The sequence below is a fragment of the Symphalangus syndactylus genome, chromosome 1 (assembly GCF_028878055.3).
Source record: "Symphalangus syndactylus isolate Jambi chromosome 1, NHGRI_mSymSyn1-v2.1_pri, whole genome shotgun sequence".
Lineage (NCBI taxonomy): Eukaryota > Metazoa > Chordata > Mammalia > Primates > Hylobatidae > Symphalangus > Symphalangus syndactylus.
Window position 1 is genome coordinate 40,179,725 of NC_072423.2, and position 24,851 is coordinate 40,204,575.

Sequence of the window (24,851 nt, forward strand, 5' to 3'; positions counted from 1 at the left end):
TGATTGTGCCACTGCACTCCAGCCAAAAAAGAAAAAAAAAAAATTCCACTTTACAATTCATACCTAAAGTTCAGGAAATAGGTCAGTTAGATGATTGGTCCACAGTCATAGAACAGATTCTTTAAGAGATAAAGAGATACAAGAAAGAAATAGATAAGAGACAAGAAGGGGGGGAAGAAAAGGGTGAAAGAGGGGCAGAAAGGGAAGAGGAAAATAAGAGAAAAAGGAGAGAGAACGAGGCAAGTTGGTGAGAGCTAGATAGATAACTGATAGTGCCTCTTGTTTTGGACAAAGACAGAGGGCTGGCGAGGCTTCCTCCGACATGCCCTGGGTACGCACCAAAATAAATACCCAGCACGCGTAAGGTGTAGTTAGCAATGCAGTTCATTTTTATTAGTTATAAATAAAGTACAAAAAATCCACCAAAAGTGAATCTAAGCATTTACACAATTCCTAATGTCTCCGCCTTTTCATTGATGCACTATTGCTTTAATATTCATAATAAATATTCTTCTAGCTTTCTGCTATAAAATAGTCTATGTAGCAAAATGTTGCACAGCACAACAGAACAGAACAGCAGGAGGATTACAAAAAAGGACAATCAACGCTGAGGATAATCCTTTCACTTGCCAGGGGCAACCAAATTACCCCCTTGAGGGCTGGTGCAGCTGGCTCCATGGCTGAGAAATTAGCCGCATCCGAGGCCAGGGGTGGAGTGGGGGGAGGGGCTCAAGGGTGAGGGCACAGGCCAGCCAGGGCAAAGGGCCCCTTTCCACTCTGACCCTGCAGAGCAGCATAACGCATGCCCATCCAGGAGCCCTGCCAAAGACGTGGTGTCTGCCAGGCCCAGCAGTGTGGTGGTCGTGCTCCCTCCAGTGCGGTGGGGGACTCCACGGGCTGTCTCCAGAGAAAGCAAGGCTCCAGGCTGGAGGCAGAAGGGGAAGCTAGGCAGGAAGCCCAGAGAGGGGCACCCATTGCCCAGCTGGGGCAGAGTTGAGGCTTTAGGGACCATACACAGCCCAGTGCTCACACAGCCTCGCTGGGCAGTATGGCGAATCTCGGTCTCCACTTCCTCCCTCCACATCAGCACCTTCCCCATGGGGCCTCATCCCCACCAGGTAAAGGCAGTGATGTAAAGAGGCAAGAAAGAGGATAAGCTGGGAAGGAGGGGAAGGGGAAGAAGCAGGAGGAAAGCAGACAGTCCAGGTCCCAGCCAGCTCAGGGGGCTACTCTCAGGGGCGTGAAATCCCTCTCTCTCCTTTTGGCTCAGAGGCATCGGGCTCACAGCTGTGCCAGCCTTTGACAATGACTTCCCCATGTCCTCCCCCACTATTCGTCTACAGGGGCAGGGGGACTAGAGGCCTACTCCCAGTCCTCCGTAGAAGCTCCTCCTGTCCACAGCCCCCAGGGAGCAAAGGCAGAGGGAGACAGACAGAGGAGATACCAGGAGCAGAGACCTTGATTCCACAATCTATGTCCCAATCTGTTTTCCGTGGGCAGCATCTCAACAATGAAGACTCTGGGAGATGATAGGATGGGGATGCCAATCCCAAACCCATAGTTTGGGGCTCCTTTCTGCCTACCCCATCCCTATCTCTAATAAGACATGGATTTCAGCTCACTCGCCAAATGACTGCCCAAGCCTTGTGAAAGGGCACGTCCCATACGTGTCCACCTAATTCACCTCCCTGTCACCCACAGGATGCCACATATTATAGGACAAAAACCCTCCCAAAAGTCAACTCTGAGCAAGCTCAGATAAATTCTCAGCTCACTCTCTCTATTCATCTCTTCTTCTTTCCTCTCCTTTTCTCCTCCCAATCTTCTCCCTCTTTCCCTCTTTTTTTCTTTTTTTTTAGACTGAGTTTTGTTCTTATCACCCAGGCTAGAGTGCAGTGGTACACGCTCCCGGCTCACTGCAACCTCTGTCTCCTGGGTTCAAGCCATTCTCCTGCCTCAGCCTCCCGAGTAGCTGGGATTATAGGCGCCTACCACCACGCCCAGCTAATTTTTGTATTTTTAGTAAAGACGGGGTTTCACCATGTTGGCCAGGCTGGTGTCAAACTCCTGACCTCAAGTGATCTGCCCACCTCGGCCTCACAAAGTGCTGGGATTACAGGTGTGAGCCACCATGCCCGGCCTTTCCTCCCTCTTTCTTCTCTCCTGAGAAGGTGAGACAGCACAGCACGGTGGTTTCCCACGGGATCTGTGTCACATTCTACTTGAATCTAAGGGACCCTAAAGATCTCCCAGTTCTCCTCACTCACCCCACCCAGAAAACTGAGACTCAAGGGCCAAGGGACTTGCTCAGGGTCACTGGGACGTCTGTCACGAAGCAGATTTGAAAACCTGAGCCTCCCGGCTCCCCAGTCCAGGGCTCCTTCTAAGAAGTCAGGCTTTTTGGCTCTCTGATGTTCCTCTTGTAATGTCTGGAGGGCTCCAATTCTGGAGTTGGAGGCCAGGTGGAGACAGTGACCCCTAGTGCCCCAAGACTTTCCTCAGAGGATAGCGGCTGGGTGGGCTGAGGTTGTGGGAGGAGCGAGGGAGGAGGAAAGGCAGGTTCCTGATGGAGAGGCAGGGTTGTGGGGGCGGGGAGGGTGCCAAGGGTAGCAAGTGAAAGGATTACCCCAGTCTGCTGACAAGTGCAAATTATATTTATATATGTGCTAAATACAGTCACTATATTGGAGTTTTTCACTAGATCACAGCATACAGAATCAAAGGTTTGCATTTCGTATGGAATGTATCCAAAGAGGCCAGCACCACGGTAGGACAGCTTGCAATCACACACCCTGATAGTTTGGACGAAATAAAGTTTGCAGAATTTTATTTAAATTTTTTTTTGTATTCGTAGTTGTTTGTCATCGTACCAATGCATGCAAAGCATTCCACTCCCAGAAACAACGCCAAAATGAGGTAATAGGAGTAATAAAAAAAATTAGTATCCTTTCTAAATAAATAAATTATAATTAAAAATGCAAAACAACTATAAAAATAATTAAATAAGAACCCACGATATCTACAAGTTAGTCATAAATTATGATTGTTAAATATAAGGCATTTAAACTCACAAAACCCTGTAAACTAGCAACGTGCCATGTTTTTTGTTTTTTGTGTTTTTTTTTTCATTTTTGTTTTTCTATCAGCTGAAATCGCTCTAGCATTTGCTCTACGCGCGCAGGAGATGAAACACAAGGGGGCCCGACAGACGTTGCTACAGCCCCACGCAGGGAGTGTTTGTCCCGCCGGCAGGCGGGGGGCTTAGGGGATTTCTTTAGGAAAAAAAGAAAAAAAGTCTGGTGCTTTTTTCTTCACCATTGAAAAAACTGTGCTTGTTCATTAGGCGTAAAGAGTTAAGAATACTTGCACGGAGGCTGGGAACATTTGCAGAAGAGGAGCTTGAGTCCTGCCACAGGTGGTGGCCAAGGGCGACGGGGGCCGAAGGGGGTCCTGGCCAGGTGGAGGGGCAGCCCCTGCTCACCCTCTGCTTGCACCCAACCAGGCTTGTGGTGTTGGGTTGATTGATTGGCGTCCTCGGTGGACCCGCGGCGGCACAGCTGCTGCAGCGGATAGGACGCCCAACTTAAACCCTGGGGCTGCTCTCACCCCAGAAGGCACTCATGCGTCTCAGTCAAGAAAGGGTCTGAGTCCCTTGAGTTGAGCAGGAGGAGGACTTACCAGTGGTCTCCCCTCCTGGAGGTGGTGGATGTGAGATGCTGAGGCCTGACCCTGCCTCTTTTCCACTCTTCCCAGACTCCCTGACCAGTGCCGGGAGCAGAAGCACAGACCCCGGCCCTCTCTTGTCCCCCAAACAGCTGCCCGGCTAAAGAAGTGGGAGCTGCAGGGTTCTGAGTGCCCCATCACCTCCTGTCCCCATCTGCAGGGGAAGGAGGGGGGGCTTCAGGGTCTACCCCCAAAGTAAGCAGCTTCCCTCTCCCCTCTGATGGTCCCCTCCCCAGTCCCTCATATTAGCCTGGGGCAGAGAACTGGGAGGGGGAAGGGGACCAGGGCCCACTGTCTCACTCAGCACGTGTGCCCCCAGCCCAGTCTGAAACAGAGTGTGTGCCCACAGAAAGTCCTTTTCAACAGCTAGGTGGGCACACAGCTCTGCCGCCTTGAAGATGTGTTGATGTTAGGGAGGATTACAAAGTGTGAGTGTCAGAAGGAAATTAGCAAGCATCCAATCCAACCTCCTTAGGTTGTAACTGAGGAAACTGAGGCCCAGAGAGACAAAGGGAAGTTTCTAGCGTTGCCCACTTTGTCAGTGAAGAGCCCAGACTGGAACCTGGGACACCAGCTCTAGTTCTATCCTGGCCTCCCCACTGACTCCCTCCCACTTGCCAGCCTTTCAGGCCAGTCTCAGCAGAAAGAATGAAAGACTGAGACTAAGAGAGGAGTCACCTTCCTAGACCACCCTAGCTACCTCCAGGCCAAAGCTATCTTCCGCTGAATTCTTGGTCTTCACCCAGCCATTGGAGAGAATGGGGCAGAATTCTCAACTTCCTGTGGCTATCAGTAACTAGCTTTCCCCCAAAATCCTGACTCAGATGTACTTTCCCCACTGGGGAGATCTCCAGCCTTTATCTCTGGAGACATTTTCATACACTGGAGCTACAGAGTTGGACACTGTGATATTCATTGCTGCTAACCCTGTCAGGTTATTCACCATTTTTGCAGCATTGGATGTGTCTCGTCTCCTCAAAGCTATTGTCTCTCCCAGCGCCTGCACCGGTAGGCACTCAATAAAGATTTTATAGAACACCAGGATATTAGTACTGGGAGAAATCTCCTGCCAGGAGCCACTTCCCCCACTTTCTGCCTGCAGGTGGCCAGAGCAGCTATTCCCACATGAACCAGTTGTGCTAGAAGCTCCTCCTCAAGCCAAAATCTGCCGGCCTGTTACTTTTAACCATTGGTCCTGGTTTTACCCTTGTAGCAGCAATACAGACTCAAATTTCCTTCACTGTATGGAATTTCTTCAAATGTGTGACAAGTATCCTGTCCCCCTCACCCCGGTCTTATTGATATGAGGGCATTGAGACTGGGTTACGGATGGAGGGAGGGGAAGGCTTAGAGAGCAGTGCAAATGGGGGAACGGTGGGGGGTGGGGCACAAAGGAAGGTGGCGAATTCCGGCTAATCTGGTGTCTTCCACATAGGGAGAAAGAAAGTTGGGTTTGGGTTGGAATTTGGTGGATTTTCCCATCTCCATTCTTCTGTCCTCTTATCTCTCTGCTCCCTTTGGGGTTCAGGAAAATTGTGAGGTGGTGCAGAAAGACATACTGTATCAGGTCTGTGTCTCCCAGCACCCCCATCTCGACACCCCAAGAGGTTCTCAGAAGATAGCATAGAACATGCTGGACAGAGAATATGAATCCTCACAACATCTAGGTGAGGTAGCAGGACCGGAAATGGGGCTGCACTGTTCTCTCTCCCCACTCAAAGGAGAAGGAAACTGAGGCACAGAGAAAGAAAGAGACTTGCCCAAGGTTATCAAAGAGTCAGAGAAGGAGCCAGAGACCAGGGACACGGGCACTCCCAAACCAAGCTGAGGGGCCTCCCAAACCTAGCTGATGTGACCTCAGAGCCAGGGCCATCTCTGAGGGACTGTGTCAGGACTGGAGACATCCCGGGGGATGCTCAGCTTCCTCCTCAAGGTCCGTGGTATTCACCTCAGCCCTGAGTGCTGGCTGAGAGCACTGTGGCCAAGACCAAGCGGCCATCACCTATGCTGTCTTATCTGCATCATCTGGTTAATTTTTTGCATAGGGAGGCAGTGGCTACGTTGCCCCTTTGTGACAGGCAAGAGCACAGCCTAAAGGAAGGAGTTGGAGTGACCATGGGTCTCTCGGCTCCCAGGAACACAGCGGGTACCTGTAGCTGAGGGCCGAGCCCTCCCTGGTTTAGTGTGGAACTGGGGGGATATAGCTGGGGCCATGCAGTTGAGCCCTGGGCCTGGGGAGCCCCGCTTAGATGGACTCTCCCTTCACCTGCTGGAGCTCTGCTGCCTTCCTCACCTCGGCTGAACCCTCAGAGGCCGGAATAAGACCCCATCAGCTCCTTTTCCAGCTCTCCCTCTGCCAGACCCCCTTCCACACTCCGTGCACTGTAAACATGAGAAAAACAAAAGCCAAGGTAAAAACAAAAACAAAAACAAAACGAGAACCGCCCCCCCCCGCCCCGCCTCCCAAATTGGGTGAAAAACAAAATCCTTTTTCACCGTAAACAGAATTTGGCTTTTTTTTTCTTCCACCTTTGATTCCTTTTTCCTTTTCTCTCATAAAGACGGGAAGATTGGGGCTGTCGTTGGTTCGGTCAGGCACCAAAACAAGAAACTCAATGAGAAATATTTGGTGCGAATTCGGTAATAGCGACATGTCCACCACGAGATGACTAGAGCACCACACACAACATTTTTCTTAAGCTAACATGCTCCGGCTGCCATCCACAGAAATAGCTAGAGACCCCTACATGGTTCCTACGTGGTCGAGAGGTATATATACAATCCTTAGAGGACAGGATTGAGGGGCCCGTCTGTCAGCTAGTGCCTTCAGGATCCCACCTGGGTTCTCCGCAGCCTGGGCCCCTCCTTCCCGCCCTTGCGCTGGGCACGGCCAGCTCCCTCTCTCCTGCTCAGCCAGGCGGATGGGGACAGTCGCCATTCTGGAGAGGTGGGTCCTCCCCCACCCCCTCCTCTCCCTCGACACCGATACCACCAACTCCTCTTTCCACAAAATGTGCTTGCAGGCTTTTCCTCTATGTCAAATGGCTCAGAAGGCAAAGTTTGGCTGCAAGGGCTATGGCCGTGGGGGGACCTGGTGAAGGAAATGGGGTGTCCACTGGCTAATTCCTCCCTCAGCTGTCAGCTCCCAGTTGTGTCTCAATGTCCACTCGGCAGATGGGGCATTTCTTGCTCATGGCGAGCCACTGGTCCACGCACAGTTGGTGAAAGAGATGCATACAGGGTAGGCGTCTGGAAGAGAGGAGGGAGAGTCAGGGGCCTGGCAGGAGCTGAGGGATACTGAGCGGACCAGGAGACACACACCTAAGACCCCTGGGGAACTGCCCGGCTATGGAGGGAGGCTGTGGCTGAGATGAGAAACCATGAAGCCTCCGCCAGGAAGCGCTTTCAGATCAGCCTGAAACAAAGCCACAACTTTGCCTTAGACTCATTCAGACCGAACGCCACACTGTTCTCTTACACTTTTCATCCTCGCGTCCATATCTGGGCATCACACATCTAGAACATTTCATACCCCATCCTCCCAGAGCAACCATGAAGCACATTATAGCACACTTGGCACACACGTGCACAAGCAAACAAGCACCCCAACTCCCAGACACACGGCACAGTGATTGGTCACCAACACCTGTAAGAGAGGGGAGAGGGAATCAAAATGGCGGTCTCCTACCTCACATCTTCTCCATCTTCCAGCATAGACAGACAAATTGTGCATTTCTCATCTGTGTCTGACTCCTCCCCCTCATCCTTCTTGCCCTTGCCATCCTGGGGTCTTCGCTATGAGAAGCAGAGAGAGGAGTATTCATTACCTGGGGCAGACTCAGCTGGTGGCTGGTGGCTTTCACCCACAGCCTGCTCTTCCCCTGGGAGTCAGGTTTTTTAAAGTTTTTTGTTTGTTTGTTTTTGTTTTTGAGACGAATTCTTGCTGTGTTGGCCAAGCTGGAGTGCAATAGCGTGATCTTGGCTCACTGCAACTTCCACCTCCTGGGTTCAAGCGATTCTCCCACCTCAGCCTCCGAGTAGCTGGGATTACAGGCACTTGCCATCATGTCTGGCTAATTTTTGTATTTTTGTAGAGACAGGGTTTCACCATGTTGGTCAGGCTGGTCTTGAACTCCTGAGCTCAGGTGATCTGCTTGCCTCAGCCTCCCAAAGTGCTGGGATTACAGGTGTGAGCCACCTTGCCCGGCCATAAAGTTCTTAAGTAATACCCAGAACTCCTTCCCAGCTACTCTCCTGCAGCAAGGGGAGTAGGAAGAGGTCAAGTGGACATCATTTTTGCTGTCCCAGGCACTTTCTAGGGATACAGAGCTTGGAAAGAAATTGGGTTCCTAATGAATCGATACTTTGCAAAGCTGTGACTGTGCACAGTTTCCCTTTTTTGGTCCCTTCACACCATCCTCTCCCCCTCAACACCCTTTACAACCTAGATTCCTGCCTTCAGGTTTCTCCCTTCACTTTCAGACCCAGCAGTCTTCATTTATTCTTTCAGTCAACCACTGTTGACATTTATTCACTGATAACTACATGAAGACATCAACTCTTACAAACTGTAGCCATTGTTATAGACTATTTATATTGTTGGATTTAGCTTTCTATCCAGAAAGTTCACTTAAGATAGGCACTATCGTAAAGCAATCATGAAACACTGTTTATACTTGTTGACTTCCGTTGTACTGTTTTTCATTTTATGTTAATTATTTGAAAATAGTTTACCGTTACATAGAAGCCATATGTAGAATCATTATGTAGTTTACCATTATGTAAAGTCTCAAGTTCAGATGGCATGGACTCACGGCTTACCCTTCTTTAAGTACCACCCCATACTTGGTCACTTACAAGGCGTATTAGTACTTGGTAAATATTTTGGCGAAGAAGAAATCTAGTCAGTGAGTGAAATCAGCCCACCTTTCATGTTCACATCTTCACACTGTGCCATGAAACAGTCTAACAATAACCGTAAGAAGAAAATTACCCATTCTGTCCCTCTCCAGAGACAGGCTGACTTCAAGGTCATTTTGCAAAGAGAAAAATCTGAAGAGTCACAAGATGAAGAGTACCTAGAGAATGACCGTGGGGCAAGGCCCGGATGCTAAGTCTCCCTTCTCTGGCCCCTGGTCCTAAACTCTGGAGATCCTGAGTCTGATTTAGTCTGGGGAATACTGTAACCTCACTGGAACACACAAGAAAATCTATTTGTTCTGCTCTCTGCCTCGCTGTGCCCTATATACTCCACTGCAAACCCTGCTAGGCTTCTGTAATAAGTTTTCCCTTATCCAGAATCCAGAAAATCAGAATTACATCCATAGTCCCATATAATTGTCATGGCTTTAGAGTATGAATAGAGTCATGATGATGTGCCTGCTTAAGAGTCCAGCTGTGTTTGCTGGAAGAGTGGCCTTCGTTTAGCTGACCCTGCTAGAAAAGGGAGGTCCAATCAAATGTATTGGTAAGAGTCACCAATTTGCCTATTTGCCTACTTTCTACTATTTTTCGCCATCATTATTCATGATTTTCCTTTAATAGTTTTAGCTTAATATTACCTTGTTTTAGCTTAATATTTTAGCTTAATATTTTTATTAAGCTAAATAAAATAATTTTAGCTTAATATTTTAAATATTATTTTAAATTTTAGCTTAATATTACCTTGTTTTGCTGTCTAATCTATATTTAGCTTAATATTACCTTGTTTTGCTGTCTAATCTATATATCTTCTCATTTCATTAATCTTCCCTTTTACTTTTTTTTTTTTTTGAGACGGCCTTGCACTCTTGCCCAGGCTGGAGTGCAGTAGTGTAATCATGGCTCACTGCAGGCTTGATCTCCCAGGCTCAAGCAATCCTCCCATCTCAGCCTCCTAAGTGGTTGGGGCTACAGGTGCACACCATCATGTTCAGCTAATTTTTCTTTTTATTGTAGAGACAGAATCTCTCTATGATGGCCAGGCTGGTCTCAAACTCCTGGGCTCAATCTATCCTCCTGCCACTGCCTCCCAAAGTGCATGAGCCAGTGTGCCCAGCCCCCTTTTAACTATGATGTTATTGATGTTAATTTTATATGTTGCTTTCATATCTCTTTCTAGTTCTTATTCTTTACATATTTTTCTATTTTGACTCTGTATTTTCTATATTTTTATTCTTACATCATTATTATTTTAAAGTCTATTTTTATGGTATATGATTATGCTCTCAATTTAAATTTTTAAGGTGTTTTTTCTTCTTCATTGTCTTTTTCACTTGTGTATAATTTTTAAGGGTTTTTTCCCACATTTTATTTGGGTACTAACTTTTGTCATTTCTTATTTTTAATTCATTTTGTTCTTTTTTGTAATATTTTTATTCCCTTAATTCTTTTTATTCTTCTTTTTACTCGAGCCCTTTATCTACTTGATTCAGTCCATTTCCCCTTTTCATTCTTAGCATTGGTTCTCTTCACAATTTCCTTGTGCCTGTTGAAGTGATGGCAGGTGAGGTGTGCATCCTCCATAGGAATAAACACCGCCCCCCGCCCCCTCCCCCCCAACCGGTCTGGGACACAGGTGCTGCTCCTGGACTTGAATACACCACTCATTTCCTTCTATGTTCTTCTCCAATAGCTTAAAACTCTCTCTCTCCAGAGAAAGATCATTTTCCCCATGTAGATGACACCCTTAATTACTGAAATGCTGCCATTTCCTCTATTAGCACACTAGCCAAGGTCTGATACATAGTAGGTACTCAATAACTGTGGTCGAAATCATTTATGAATAAATCCAGTGCCGTGAGAGGAGCTGCCTATACTGATTCACAGTCTTTGACATTGACACCACCAGCACATGGGTTAGGGGAAAGCATCAAGGTAGCAGCAGCTCACCATTCCTGGGCACTTAGTAGGTACCAGGCACTGTGCCAAGCTGTTCAAGTGCATCATCCCGTTGAGTCCCCACAGCACCCTGTATGGTAGCTACTAATGAGATCATTCCCATTTCACATTTTAAAAGGGGGAGGTGGACAGGGAGGGGCCAGAAAAGCCAAGCAAGTTGTCCAAAGTAACGGAGCTATAAGGTAGAACCGAGAGTCAAAATTGGCTCTAACTCTAAGAGTGCTCTCAACCAATGCACCCTACAGTCTCATGAGGGAGTGAAGATGGTCCTTGGCTTGACAATGATGAGGACAGTCCTGCTCTAAGACTCTTAATGTTTGTCAAGCTTTTAATTTCCCCTGGGAAGGATGAATGTTTTTAAAATGTATTAATATTTATTTATTTATTTTTATAATAAATGTTATTTTGTAGAGCAGTTCTACTTTACATAAAATTAAGCAAAAACAGGCCAGTCACGCTGGCTCACGCCTGTAATCTCAACAGTTTTGGAGGCCAAGGTGGGTGGATCACTTGAGGTTAGGAGTTCAAGACCAGCCTGGGCAACATGGTGAAACCCCATCTCTACTAAAAATATAAAAATTAGCCGGGTGTGGTGGCACATGCTTGTAATCCCAGCTACTTGGGAGGCTGACATGGGAAAATTGCTTGAACCCAGGAGGTGGAGGTTGCAGTGAGTCAAGATCGTGCCACTGCACTACAGCCTGGGCAACAGAGCAAGATTCTGTCTCAAAAAATAATAACAATAATAAGCAAAAAGTACAGTGTTTTCCCATATACCCTATACTCCCAATATAGAGTTTCTGTTATTAACATCTTGCATTAGTGTGGCACACTTGTTACGATCGATGAACCAGTATCAATAGACTATTAACTGAAGTTCATTAGTTTACATTAGGGTTTGCTCTGTGTTGTACCATTCTATCGGTTTCGACAAATGCATAATGTCATGTATCCACCGTTAGAGTATGACACCAAATATTTCACTCCCCTGAGACTCCCCTATGCTCCACCTATTCATTCCTCCCTCCCTCTGCACTGGCAACCACTGATCTTTTTATTGTCTCCATAGTTTTGCCTTTTCTAGAATGTTATATATTTGGAAACATACAGTACACAGCCTTTTTAGGCTAACTTCTTTTATTTAAGAATTCCTCAGTGCATTTCTGCTTCCAACATGTCTTTCCATGGCTCAATAGCTTATACTTTTTCTTTCTTTTTTTGATACAGGGTCTTGCTTTATTGTCCAGGCTAGAATGCAGTGGTGCAATCATAGCTCACTGCAGCCTCAGACTCCTGGGCTCAAGTAATTATCTTGCCTCAGCCTCCCGAGTAACTAGGACTACAAGTTCATACGACCATTAAGTTTTTAACTTTTTAACTTTTTAAAATTTTTGTAGAGATGAGGTCTCACTATTTTGCTCAGGTTGGTCTTGAATTCCTGGCCTGAAGTGATCCTCCATCCTTAGCCTTCCAAAGCACTGAGATTATAGGTGTGAGTCATTATGCCCAGTCCTTATTTCTTTTTATTGCAGAATAATATTCCATTATCTGGATGTACCACTGTATGTTTATCTATCTTTCATCTATTGAAGGACATCTTGGTTGCTTCCAAAATTTTCATTTATTTTAATTAAAAAAAATTTTAAACTCAGTTTCCTGGGCTCTAATCTTATCCTAGATTCCTAGTTCTTAACCCTGGAGATTCTACCTCTACAGACTTATGATAAAACCTGTGACTCTGTGGCTTTAAAATCTCCCCAGGTGATCCTGACGCTCAGTCAGGTTTGAAAACCTCTGCTTGGAAGCCTTAGTTTCCCATTTATTCACATGTGAGATTGGACATGGAATTATTTTCTGAGGCAAATATTAGCCTTCTGTGCAGGTATCCCCTTTGCCCATCTCATTTAGAGACAAGTATTTATGTGCCTGACACCTATACATGTATACATATGTAATATACCCAATGGTAAGTCCACATGCACACACGGATACCCAGCTCTCCTTCTTTACTAATGAGAGGCCTTCCATCTTCCTTCCTGGCCACACCTGGCACAGAAAAGTAACATGACCCTGGGAAGTTATTACAGCTTTAGAGCATCTAACCAGAGCAAAGGTTTCTAGAATCTGGACTGCACCCCTCTGTGAACAACCAGGCCAGAGTCAATTAGACAACCCCCTGCCCCATTCCCTGACTATGCAGGCTGGCCTGCTGGCAGACCCACCTTCTTATACTTGTGGGGGAAGGTGAACCTCTCAATGGTGTTCTGTACAGCTCCCCGAGTCACATTACCCAACCTGTCCTCGAGCTGCAGCAGCTCCTGGAAAGAGAAAAATGTGCACATGTGTGCTCAGCATGTATAAATGCCCACATGCACACAGGATATGGATTGGGGAGCTGGAAGACATAAGCAGGAAGCATTCACATAGCTATCAGGAAGAACTCATCTGATGCTGAAAGACTGCAATATCTCTACTGGCTCTCCCTTATTCTCTCTCTTACTCGTAACCCTGAAGCTTCCTGACACCCATACCCTACTCACCAGCAGAGGTGGGGAGGGAAAAGGGATGATAAACAATAATGGCATCTCCATCAACCCAGCTGGTACCAGACAGAGCAACATACCTCATAGCTCTCCCGTACAGCGGAGGTGTGTCTGCTGGGATTTAGTCCCTGGAGAGCAAGGAAGTGAAGCTGAGGGTAAGGGTAGTTTCGGATTTCATGGACGACCTGTTGGGTAGAAAATGCCTTGGATAGAGCAAGGATTCAAGGTTTCTCCATGAGCCCAGCATGCAACTTCTCCACCTGTAACCCGCTCAGTACACCCTGAGATGCTGTGGGCAGAAGTATTGTCTTTCCTGCTCTTATGTCCCTTTGCTTTCATCAAGAACCAAGCTTTGCCTGGACAAGCCCCAGAAGGAATAACAGAATTATTAAAGTGACAACTAACCTTCATGGCAGGCACTGTTCTAAGCACTTAACGTGACTAATGAATTATCTCACCTGATGTATAATGTGGGTGCTATTACTCTCCCCATTTTACTGATGGGGTAAATGAGGTACAATAGATTATGTAATTGGCTCAAGTTATGCAACCAAGGGACAGAACCAGGATTTCAAACCCAGGCAAGTGGGTGGCAGAGTCCATTCCCTTCACCTTTTGGTTTGGTCCATTCTCACTCTGCTATGAAGAAATACCCAAGAATGGGTAACTTATAAAGAAAGGAGGTTTAATTGACTCACAGTTCCACATGGTTGGAGGGCCTCAGAAAACCTACAGCCATGGTGGAAAGCACCTCTTTACAGGGCAGCAGGAGAGAGAATGAGCGCCAAGCGACTGGGGAGGTCCCTTGTAAAACCATCAGATCTTATGAGAGCTCACTCACTATCATAAAAAAAGCATGTGGGAAAATGCCCCCACATGATTCAATTATCTCCACCTGGTCCTGCCCTTGACATGTGGGGATTATTCAATTCAAGGTGAGATTTGGGTGGGGATACAGAGCCAAACCATACCACCCCTACTCTGCACTGCCTCCAAGAGAAGCTTGATGGTTCAAGGCTTGGGTCTGTGTCAGCACCAAGGTGGGGGCACAAAATTTAAAGCACCACCAAAAGCCTCAGTAATAAAGATCAATAATATTTTAATGCAATGTTTTTAAAAGTCAAATAAATGCAAAAAGCCTCCATGCTGAGCAAAATATCAATATTTTAAATAAAGGCAGAGTCTGACTCTGTTCTGGCATGGCCTGCCTCACTTGCCTTTCCCTCACCCTGGCTATGAGTCAGAGAGGAGTTTCCATCACAGCTCCTCCACTTGCTCACTGTATGTCCCAGGGCCAGTTACTTAGCCTCTCTATTCCTCAGTTTTCCAATCTTTGAAATCAGAATAATATTCTTTTGTGGGAGTTTTTGAGAGGATTAATGGGATAATTTACATGAAGTGCTTAGAACAGTGCCTGGTATGTAGTAAGTGCTCAATAAATGCTTGCTTCTTTATTCTTAAGAGATGATGCTTCATACACAAAGCATGGACCCTCAGAGCTTACAAGGACTCCAAAAATTACTCATGTAAGCTCCTTATACAAATAAGGAGACTGAGGAGCTGAGTGGTTAGTGACAGAGACAAGGGTTGGAAGGTGGAATTATGCTTTTGGGCAGCAAAGTGAAGTTGCCTGGAAATAAGATTTTCAATCAAGCTTTTGCTGCTTTCATGGAATATCTTCATTTTAATTCCATGCAGCTTGCAATGTCAGGAGCCCAAAGGCCCCCAAAGCCAGCCTGACCCATGATTCAGCACTCTGCAGCCACAAGAAGACCTGCCCTCTGAAAAAGGCAGAACTGGATATGCAGGCTAGGCCCAAGAGCTCCCGCTGGGATCTCTTTTGATCCTCACACCAGCCCTGTGAGATGGGCGTGGCAGGCATCTTCATTTCCATTTCACAGATTAGTGAAGCCAAAGCCTAGGGAGGTACTGACCACAGGAAACTAAATGAGGCCATATGAAGTGCAAGGTCTACTCTGCCTGATCTTAGCCCTGAGCCTTTTACCCACAGACCACACCCTGCCACGCTGCCCCTTTCCGCTCCTCCAGTGCCTACTCCTACTCCCCTCAGCAGAAACAGCTTCCAGTCCACCAGGTTCCCTTTCATTCCCCATAAAGCCAGAGTGTGAATAGGAGCTGGGAAGAGAGGGGAGCTATTGATCTGCCAGGCAGCCAGGACACAAGAAGGCCAGGGCACAAGGGAGTCAGGGCATGGGGTGTTGATATACAGAGGAGCTGGGTCATGTGGAAGCCGGGGCACAGGGGAGCCAGGATATAAGGGGGCCAGGGCACACAGGAGTCGGGGCATACGGGTTGATACACAGGTGAGCTGGGTCATGTAGGAGCTGGGGCACAGGGGAGCTGGGATATAAGGGGGCCAGGGCACAGGGGAGTCAGGGCATAGGGGGTTGATACACAGGGAAGCCAGGTCATATGGAATCCGGAGCGCAGGGGAGCCAGGATATAAGGGGGCCAGGGTACCGAAGAGTCAGGGTATAGGAGGTTGATATGCAGGGGAGCTGGGTCATATGGAAGCCGGGGCACAGGGAAGCCAGGATATAAGGGGGCCAGGGCACAGGGGAGTCAAGGCATAGGGGACTGATACAGAGAATAGAAGCTGGGAAGAGAGGGGAGCTGTTGATCTGCTAGGAAGCCAGGACACAAGAAGGCCAGGGCACAAGGGAGTCAGGGCATGGGGGATTGATACACAGGTGAGCTGGGTCATGTGGAAGCCAGAGCACAGGGGAGCCAAGGATACAGGGGAGCCAGGCCATGTCGGAGCCGGGACACAGGGGAGCGCAGGCCTTAGACCACCACTGGCACTCAATAGGTGCAAGGGAGTCCATTTTCTTTCACTTACCATCTGCGTGGAGGAGGAGTTTCTGGGAAAGTGGTGCATTCGAGGAGTCGCTAGGTAATGCTGATAGTGCTGAGGGATGGGCCGCACCTGGAACTGAGCAGGACTCAAGCCAGCGTCCACACTGAGATCCCTGCAGGGAAACAGCCTCGGTGAACCATAGGGTGGTGTGATTTAGCCAGGTTACAGAAGGGACCTCAGACATCAAGAATTGGAGTGACACCCTGCTGCAGCTGCAAGGAACTTTACATCTCCCAGCCTTTCCTGTCTCTTTAGAGGGAAGGAAACGGAGACCCAGAGAAGGAAAGGACTCTGCAAGGTCTGAAGGAGCTAGAGCAATCCAGGCTGTATGAAACTTCTTTAAACTAGGCGACCAAAGCTCCCTCCCAAGACAAAGTCCATCCCTGCGAGAAATGCTGAAAGAAGAATCTAAATCGAGCAAGCCAGAGGCACCGAGTAAGGGAAAGACAAGGTTCAGATAAAAGTGGAGGAGGGAGCCGAGGCTGTATTTTTACCACTTTGAGAAAACAATGAGAGAGACCTCTACACCTAGACCTACAGGCCAGACAGCTTATCCTGGCCCACTGCAACCCACTCCTAAAAATATAGGAGAATTCCTTTTGCTTAAAAACTAATTAATTGATGAATTGCACTGAGGATGAACCAATGGCTAATTTGGAAAATGGCCAATTTCAGATCTGGACAGAAAATGCACAAGATGAGATGGAAACATCTTGTCATAACTGGAAACAAGAGAGCTATCAAAACACTACTAGGGTGACAGCAAAAGGGCTCAGGAGCCGTCCTGAAGAGGCTCCCACTGGCCAGAGTTAGGACAATGTGCAGGTTGACAAGCATAACTGCAGGAGAGATGGAAATAAATAAAAATTGTTTAAATCCATGCGCATCAAATGATGCTAGAAAATTGGTCCCCTTCAAAGGATTCTGGAGAACAAACTCTTCTTTACCTTTCTTTTTTTTTTCTTTTTTTTTTTTGAGATGGAGTCTCACTCTGTCACACAGGCTGAAGTGCAGTGGTGAGATATCGGCTCACTGCGACCTCCACCTTCCGGGTTCAAGCAATTCTCCTGCCTCAGCCACCCGAGTAGCTGGGACTACAGGCGTGCCACACCATGCCCGGATAACTTTTGTATTTTTAGTAGAGATGGGGTTTCACCATGTTGGCCAGGCTGGTCTTGAACTCCTGACTTCAAGTGATCCACCCACCTTGGCATCCCAAAGTGCTGAGATTACAGGCATGAGCCACCACACCCAGCCAACTCTTCATTTTGAAAACTAGTAAATAAATGAAAAGAAGCCTTTCTTTTCTTACTGTATTTCCAGGTAATCAAATATTTGATGAGTGGAAATTTCTCTTTGTAAAAGTTTTTCAGCTAATAAATGAATAAGGGATGATTGGATTTTTCTTGAATTTTTGTCATCATTTTGCCTCCCCTAAAGAAATAAAGGATCTAAGCAAAGATCATTGATTGTTGCTAACATCACAAAAGAAGCAACAACCAGACAGTAAATGCTTTCTGGCGGAAGAATACAATATCACATATGAAGTATTTTTGCCAAGAAATAAGAGTTGAACCTGAATCTATTCAAGCCTTAATCTTGGTGCCAAGGTCCAGAGAATACAAGAAACTAAGGAACATCTTAAGTGACAACACCAGAATACAACCAGCAAAATCCAGGTTAGGGGAAACTACAGGAAAAACAGCCTGGATTCTTCAACAAATACATTGGAGAAAAAAAAAAAAAAAAGGATATGGAGGAGTATTAAAGGAATTTCTGCTTCTACTGGTGATAGTTTAACAGGAGTTAAATTTACCTTTCCACTTTAAACCACTAGAAAGCTGAACAGAATATATGAAATCTCTGTTTTCAGACATTATATAACAAGCAATGCAGACTGTTATCAATAGAAGGACAACCTCCCTAGTTTTTTGCACGAAGGGAAATTCCAGACCATGAGCAGGGAGAGAACTAAGCAGATCATCACAATCTTAATGATTTGAGGATTCAGAGATCTTATTTCCAGGAGGCTGAGGTCTCTGAAAGTTGTGGCACCACGATTTGGAGAGAAGAGGCAGCTACATAGAAGAGGAGCTCCAGAAATCTGCACGGAGATCCCCTTGAGTCTTTACTGAATACTAAGATCTGCATACATGGGGTGAAATTTTAGTAGGTTGAACAAAGAGCATCCAAGTTATAGTGGGTTCCCAGAGATTAGACAGTGCTGGGAAAGATTCATATTCCAGTCAGCCAGAGCAGAGAGTCCTTGGTCATACAATAGAGACTCCAGAAGAGCCTTTTGAGACTTATTTATGAGTCTTATTCGGGCAGATCTAGAGTAGTCTCTACTCTAGGGATATTCTAGTCCTGCTGGAAGAAGATTTAAAAGCAAGCCTTAAAAGGATGAAACCGAACTGCAAGTGCTGCTTACCAGAACGAAGCCTAACACTCTCTAAATGAATAAAACAAACATAACTGCTTAACAGTGTATAATCCACAATTATTCATAAATGATGTTCATCATTCAATAAAAAATTACTAGACATGCCAAAAAAATGATAATGTCCCAGAATCAGGTGAAAAATCAATCCATGGAAACAGCTATGAAACAGAAATAACAACAAGGATGCTAAAATAGCTATTATAATCATATTCAAATATACAAAAGAAAACATGAAAACAGAGAAGAGTAAAATATATAGGAGATATTTTAATGATGCCAGTGGAACTTCTAGAGATGAAAAATGCAATGTCTGAAATAGAAAATTTACTGGGTTAGATTAACAGTAGATTAGATACTACAAAAGAAAAGATTAGTGACTTTAAGATATAACAATAAAAATAATCCAAAATGAGCCAGGCACAGTGGCTCATGCCTCTAATCTAATCCCAGCATTTTGGGAGGCCAAGGCAGGAGGATCATTTTAGCCCAGAAGTTTGAGTGGCCATACAGTCTCTGTCACAACTACTCAAGTGTCCACTGAGGTGCAAAAGCAGCCATAAACAATAGGTGAACAAATAGATGTGTCTATGTTCCAATAAAACTTTATTTACAAGAACAGAGAGCAGGCAACATTGGATTCACAGGCCATAATTTGTCAACCTCTGGTTTAAAGCAAAAATGATAACAATGTATTTTGGTAATTGTACATACATAGAGATAAAACCTGCAAAAGAAGTAGCAAAGGATGGGAAGGGGTAATGGAAGTATACTGTTGTAAGAGTTTTGCATTACACACAAAATGGTATAATTCTATTTTAGGGTAGAGTGTGATATGCTAAATAGGCATATTGTAAACCTAGTGAATTCCCAAAATAAAATAAGATAAAATAAAGTGATATGACTATTAAACCAATATTTAATCCTAAAAATTCTTAACTGATCCAAAAGAAGGCAAAAAACAGACAAAAATTTTAAAAGAAAAACAACAAAATGACAACAACAACAAAACAGGTGGAAGAAAGAGAAAACAAAGAGCAAGATGGCAGATTTAATTCCAACCATGTAGACAATTGCATTAAATGCAAATGGTCTAGACACCCCAATTAACAGACAGAGATTGTCAACTGCAAAACAATTGCCAACGATATGCTGTCCATTCAAGATATAAATATGTAGATACTAGGTTAAAAGTAAAAGGAGGAAAGAGATATGCCCTGTAAGTGCTAACTGGAAGAAAGCTGAAATGGCTATGTTAACATCAGACAAGGTAGACTCTGAACCAAGGGATATTACCAAGGATAAGGAAGGATGCTTCATAATGATAAGGGGTCAATTCATCTTGAAAAATGGCAATCCTTTTAATATCCTAATATATATAAGTCAAAATAAGTGAAGCACAAACAGACAGAACTGAAAGAAAACAAATTCATAATTAGAGTTCTAGACATCCACCCTCCTCCTTTATAATTTATGGAATAATTCATGAAAAAAAATCAGTAAGAATATAAAAGACCTGAACAGTACTATCGACTAACTTGATCTAACAGACATTTATAGAATACTCCAGCCAATAAGATTAGAATATACGCTTTTTAAAAATACTTATAGAACATTTACTAAGATAGTATAAATGCCAGACCATAAAACAAGTCTCAATAAATGTAAAAGGATTAGAATTACACAGAGTATGGTTTCTGATCACACTGTTATTAAATTAGAAATCAATAACAGAAAAAGTCTGCAAAATACCAAATTTTCAAAAATTAAATAATAAACTTCTAAATTACCCAGGGTCAAAAAGAATTCATAATGCTAACTAGAAAGTTTGTAGTCCTTAAAGAAAAATTCAGTTTTATATGCTTATACTAGAAAAGAAAACCCGAAGTCATGATCTGAATTTCCGCCTTAAGAAGCTAGAGCCCAAAATAAGTAGAAGGGAGGAAATAATAAAATCAAGATCAGAAATCAGTGAAATAAATCAGTAAAATAAAAAACAAATAATGAGATCAAAGGCTATTTTCTTTGTCTTTTTTTTTTTGAGATGGAGTCTTGCTCTTTCGCCCAGGCTCACTGCAAGCTCCGCCTCCCGGTTCATGCCATTCTCCTGCCTCAGCCTCCCAAGTAGCTGGGACTACAGGCGCCTGCCACTGCACCTGGCTAATTTTTTGTATTTTTAGTAGAGACGGGGTTTCACCATGTTAGCCAGGATGGTCTTGATCTCCTGACCTCATGATCCGCCTGCCTCGGCCTCCCAAAGTGCTGGGATTACAGGCGTGAGCCACCGCCCCTGGCCTGATCAAAGGCTATTTTCTAAAGAGTAGTACAAATGATTAAATTTCTATCTAGATTGATCAAGAATGAAAGAGAGAACATACAAATTACTCATATGAGGAATGAAAGAGGGAGCATTATTACAGATTCCAGATGTTAAAACAATAAGAAAATATTATGAATAGCCTTATGCTAGTACATCCAATTAAATGAGAAAATTTATTGAAAGATAAATTACCAAAATTACCAGATGCAGTGTCACACACCTGTAATCCCAGCTACATGGGAGGCTGAGGCAGGAGAATCATTTGGGCCTAGGCGTTTAAGACCAGCCTGGGTCTGGGCACAGTGGCTCACACCTGTAATCCCAGCACTTTGGGAGGTGAGGTGGGAGGATTGCTTGAGCACAGAAGTTGAGGATCAGCCTAGGCAACATAGCAAGACTCCGTCTCTACAAAAATTTAAAAAACAAAGTTAGCTGGGCACAGTGGTGCACACCTGTAGTCCCAGCTACTTGGGAGGCTGAGGCAGGAGGATCGCTGGAGCCCAGGAGATCGAGGCTGCAGTGAGCCAAGGTGCACTCCAGCCTGGGTGACAGAACAAGACCCTGTATCTAAAAATTAATTAATTAATTAAAAATAATAATACCAATCCTACACAACCTCTTCCAGAAAGTAGATGAGGAAACACTTCCCAGACCATTCAATGAGGCAAGCAGTGCACTGATACAAAAATCAGACAAAGGCATTTCAAGGAAAAAAAAAAAAACCCTATAAACCAATATTACTCATGAACAAAGATGTAAAAGTTACTTAACAAAATTTTAGCAATTTGAATGTAGGAAAGTGTAGATTAAATGAGACTTATGTGACATATCAACCAATCACAATGTATAAAACTTATTTGGATCTTGATTGATACAAAGTATAACAGAGAAATTTTAGTACTGGCTAGATATTTGATTATAGTAAAAATTATTATTAAATTTCTTTGTGTTAACAGTGGTATCAAAGTAAGGATGTGAAAAAGCAGAGTCATTATCTCTCGAGATACATAGTGAAATATTTACAGATGAAATAATATGATGCCTGGATTTGTTTCCAAATACAGCAGTTTCTCCTTTTCTGTGAGGGATATGTTCCAGGACACCAGTGGCTGCCTGAAACTGCGGATAATAAGGAATCCTATATATACTATGTTTCTTCCTGTACTGTATATTCATATCAATGATAAAGCTTAATTTATAAATTAGGCACAATAAGAGGCTAACAATAACCAATAACAAAATAGAACAATTATAATAATATACTGCAAAAAATGTTATGTGAATATGGTCTCTCTCTCTCTCTCTCTCAGTCTCTCAAAATGCTGTAATATCTTCAGACCATGGTTTACATGGGTAACTGAAACCCTGGAAAGCGAAACCACAGGTAACGGAGACTACTGTAATATCAGGACCGGGGAAGTGAGAGAAAAAAGATGAGTAAAACTGGCCATGAGATCTGGGCGTGGTGGCTCACGCCTGTAATCCCAGCACTTTGGGAGTCCAAGGTGGGCATATCATGAGGTCAAGAGATCGAGACCATCCTGGCCAACATGGCGAAACTCTGTCTCTACTAAAAATACAAAAATTAGCTGGGTGTGGGGTGCGCGCCTGTAGTCCCAGCTACTCAGGAGGCTGAGGCAGGAGAATCGCTTGAACCTGGGATGCAGAGGTTACAGTGAACCAAGATCGCACCACTGCATTCCAGCCTGGTGACAGAGCGAGACTCCATCTCAAAAAAAAAAACAACAAAAAAAAAACAAAACTGGCCATGAGTTGATGTCATAGCTAGATGATGTATATGTGTGAATTTATTATACTATTCTCTTATTTTTTTATTGTTTGACATTTTCTATAATAAAAAGGGTTTTTTTAATAAAAAAGTTTCTCTATTGTGCAAAGGTAACATCCACTATCTCCAAGTTTTATCTCTATGGGCACCAACTTCAGAAATACCAAAAGCATGCGTGGAAACTTGTGGCATTTATTAGAGAAAATATGCTGCGAGCAGTTGTGTCTTGCAGTGTGCTGTGCACATTGAAGTGGTCCCTGGTAATTAGGACACAGCTTCCCTTTGGGAAAGTGCAGCTAGACCCTAAAAGCACCCTTGAGAGGAATGCCATGGCCTCAGAAGGTTCAACCTCAGATCCTACAGGAACGAGATGGCAGGAGGCATGGGACTCTGAGACTTCCCCTCCTCATGTTGCTGCGAGCAGGCCCTAATCACTAACTTCCTATGCTCCCACTGTGCCTGCTGCTACTGAGCCTGGATCCCACATGGCCTGGGTTTGGCTACACATTGCCCTGCAATGTCATCTGAGATCTTTCTGAGGGAAAACCCCAACAAAGCCATCAGCCTTCAAGGGAGTCTGATCCCTGTTCCCTGGGTTACGCTCATGAGAGTATGAGCCCTGGAGAGTTGGCAGGAGCTCTCTGATGGTCTCTGATCGTCCCTGGCATCTGGCCCCATCCTCCTCTTTGCACAGCCCAGGTCCAGCTGCTATGGGCGGGAAGGACTGCCAGTCACTCTCACAGGCTCCATGCACACCACAGCCTGAACAGCAGTAGCTGTCAGAAGACCCAGGTCCTTGTCCCAAGTCCATCCCTTCTTAGCTGTGAGACCCTGTCTAGCTAATTCACCTCTTTGAGCCTCATCTCTAAGATGATGATAACAGTAGCTCCTCATGGTAATGCTGGAGCATCAAATGAGAGAATGCAGGTGAAAACTCTTTGCAGAGCACTACACAGATGCAAAGAGCCATTATCAGCCCGAATCCCTGGAACAGCTCATGATGAGCCTGTCACTTGGGAAATGAGCTAAACTCTTGGAGCCAGTTGGATGCAAACTTAGAAATCCACTAGGTCAGCCCCTCACATTCACAGGTTCATCTGAGGCCTGCAGAAGGACAGTGCCGTATTCATGGACCTTGGCTGGCCGGTTGGGACCATCAGGGTTTCACGGCCTTGCCTGGGTGCAATCCATCGCACTGCCTCACGTGGCAGAATCTCTGATTTTTAGCATTTACCCAGAAGTCTCAGGGAACCCCACAAATTCAAAACAAATGTTCAAAGAATTCTACCAAAGCAAAGTCCCAAGGAACTTGGAACAGAGTCACCCCAATCCCAAGAATGCTAACTGGATAAACAAGAGGCACCTTGTCCCTCAAATGGGTGGGTCGGTCTGCCCTGGGTGGGCCTGGGTGGGCTCTCATGTTGCCCCTCTTATCATCTCATCATGGACCTGGGCTACCCCAACAGCTCTCATGATGCCGCTCTTATCATCTCATCATGGACCTGGGCTACCCCAACAGGGGATGTGGTTCCTCGAACCCTAAAGAAGTCTGGACCAGGACCTGACTCAAAGAGAAATTAGCCCCTAAGGCGGCAGTGTCTCCAGCCTTTGCTGTTGCCACCAGCCTGTTATAACTTGCTAAGTGTCTAAAGGGGTCACAGGAATATCCCACAGACCTAAAGCCACAGGGTTAACCCAGAACTGTGTTTTGGAGATTTCTTGTGCCAATGAGTCACTTTTGGCCTTTGTATCTAAACATCACGCTGAACTTTATTTTCCACTTTTAATGTTCTTGAACATGGTGTGGTCTGGTTGCTGTGCAGACCCTAAGCTCTTCCCAGAATCTGGCCCTACGAGTGCCAGCACCATCCTATGGGTGACTCCAGGCTCAGGGAGCTTTGAGGGCTTTGCTGAGACAAGGTTGCCCGGAGGGGAAAGGACAATCGGAGGTGCTCACCCTCTACCCACCCTCTGCCCACAGGTCCCAGGTACTTTGAGACCTCGGCCTGGGCAGGGCTGCAGCTGTGACACAGCAGGGTACAGTCCACAGTGGGGAGCAGAGTTAGAACTGAGAAGCCAGGACTGAGTACAAGAAGGAGTGTGAAAAGAACTGAGGCCCTGGGTTTCGGCTCAAGGTCAGGATCAAGTTATTAGGCATGGGCAAGAAAGAGAGGGGTTTGGGATGTATCCCCCAAGGCTTCCACACACTCTCAGGCCAGGGTTCCCAGCTGAGAGAAGCTGCTTGGGTTGGGTTAAGATATCCCAAAGTAGGAAAAAAG

The 24,851-nt window shown here is 45.4% G+C and overlaps 1 protein-coding gene across 8 annotated transcripts in view; it reads right to left on the bottom strand.

Annotated features, from left to right (window-relative positions):
• Positions 1 to 366: 366 nt before the first annotated feature.
• The window catches only part of ARK2C (arkadia (RNF111) C-terminal like ring finger ubiquitin ligase 2C), a 128,732-nt gene continuing 104,247 nt past the window's right edge, over positions 367 to 24,851 (bottom strand). For 7 of the 8 annotated variants that reach the window (XM_063644387.1, XM_055233446.2, XM_055233455.2 and 4 more), the window contains 5 exons: positions 16,006 to 16,135; positions 13,226 to 13,330; positions 12,825 to 12,920; positions 7,412 to 7,518; positions 373 to 6,972 (listed from right to left, as the gene is read on the bottom strand). In XM_063644387.1, the coding sequence (XP_063500457.1) occupies positions 6,855 to 6,972; positions 7,412 to 7,518; positions 12,825 to 12,920; positions 13,226 to 13,330; positions 16,006 to 16,135 (556 nt within the window). In that variant the 3' untranslated portion in view covers positions 373 to 6,854. Of the gene's footprint in view, positions 6,973 to 7,411; positions 7,519 to 12,824; positions 12,921 to 13,225; positions 13,331 to 16,005; positions 16,136 to 24,851 lie in introns of all 8 variants that reach the window. The other variant, XM_055233435.2, reaches the window with a different exon arrangement.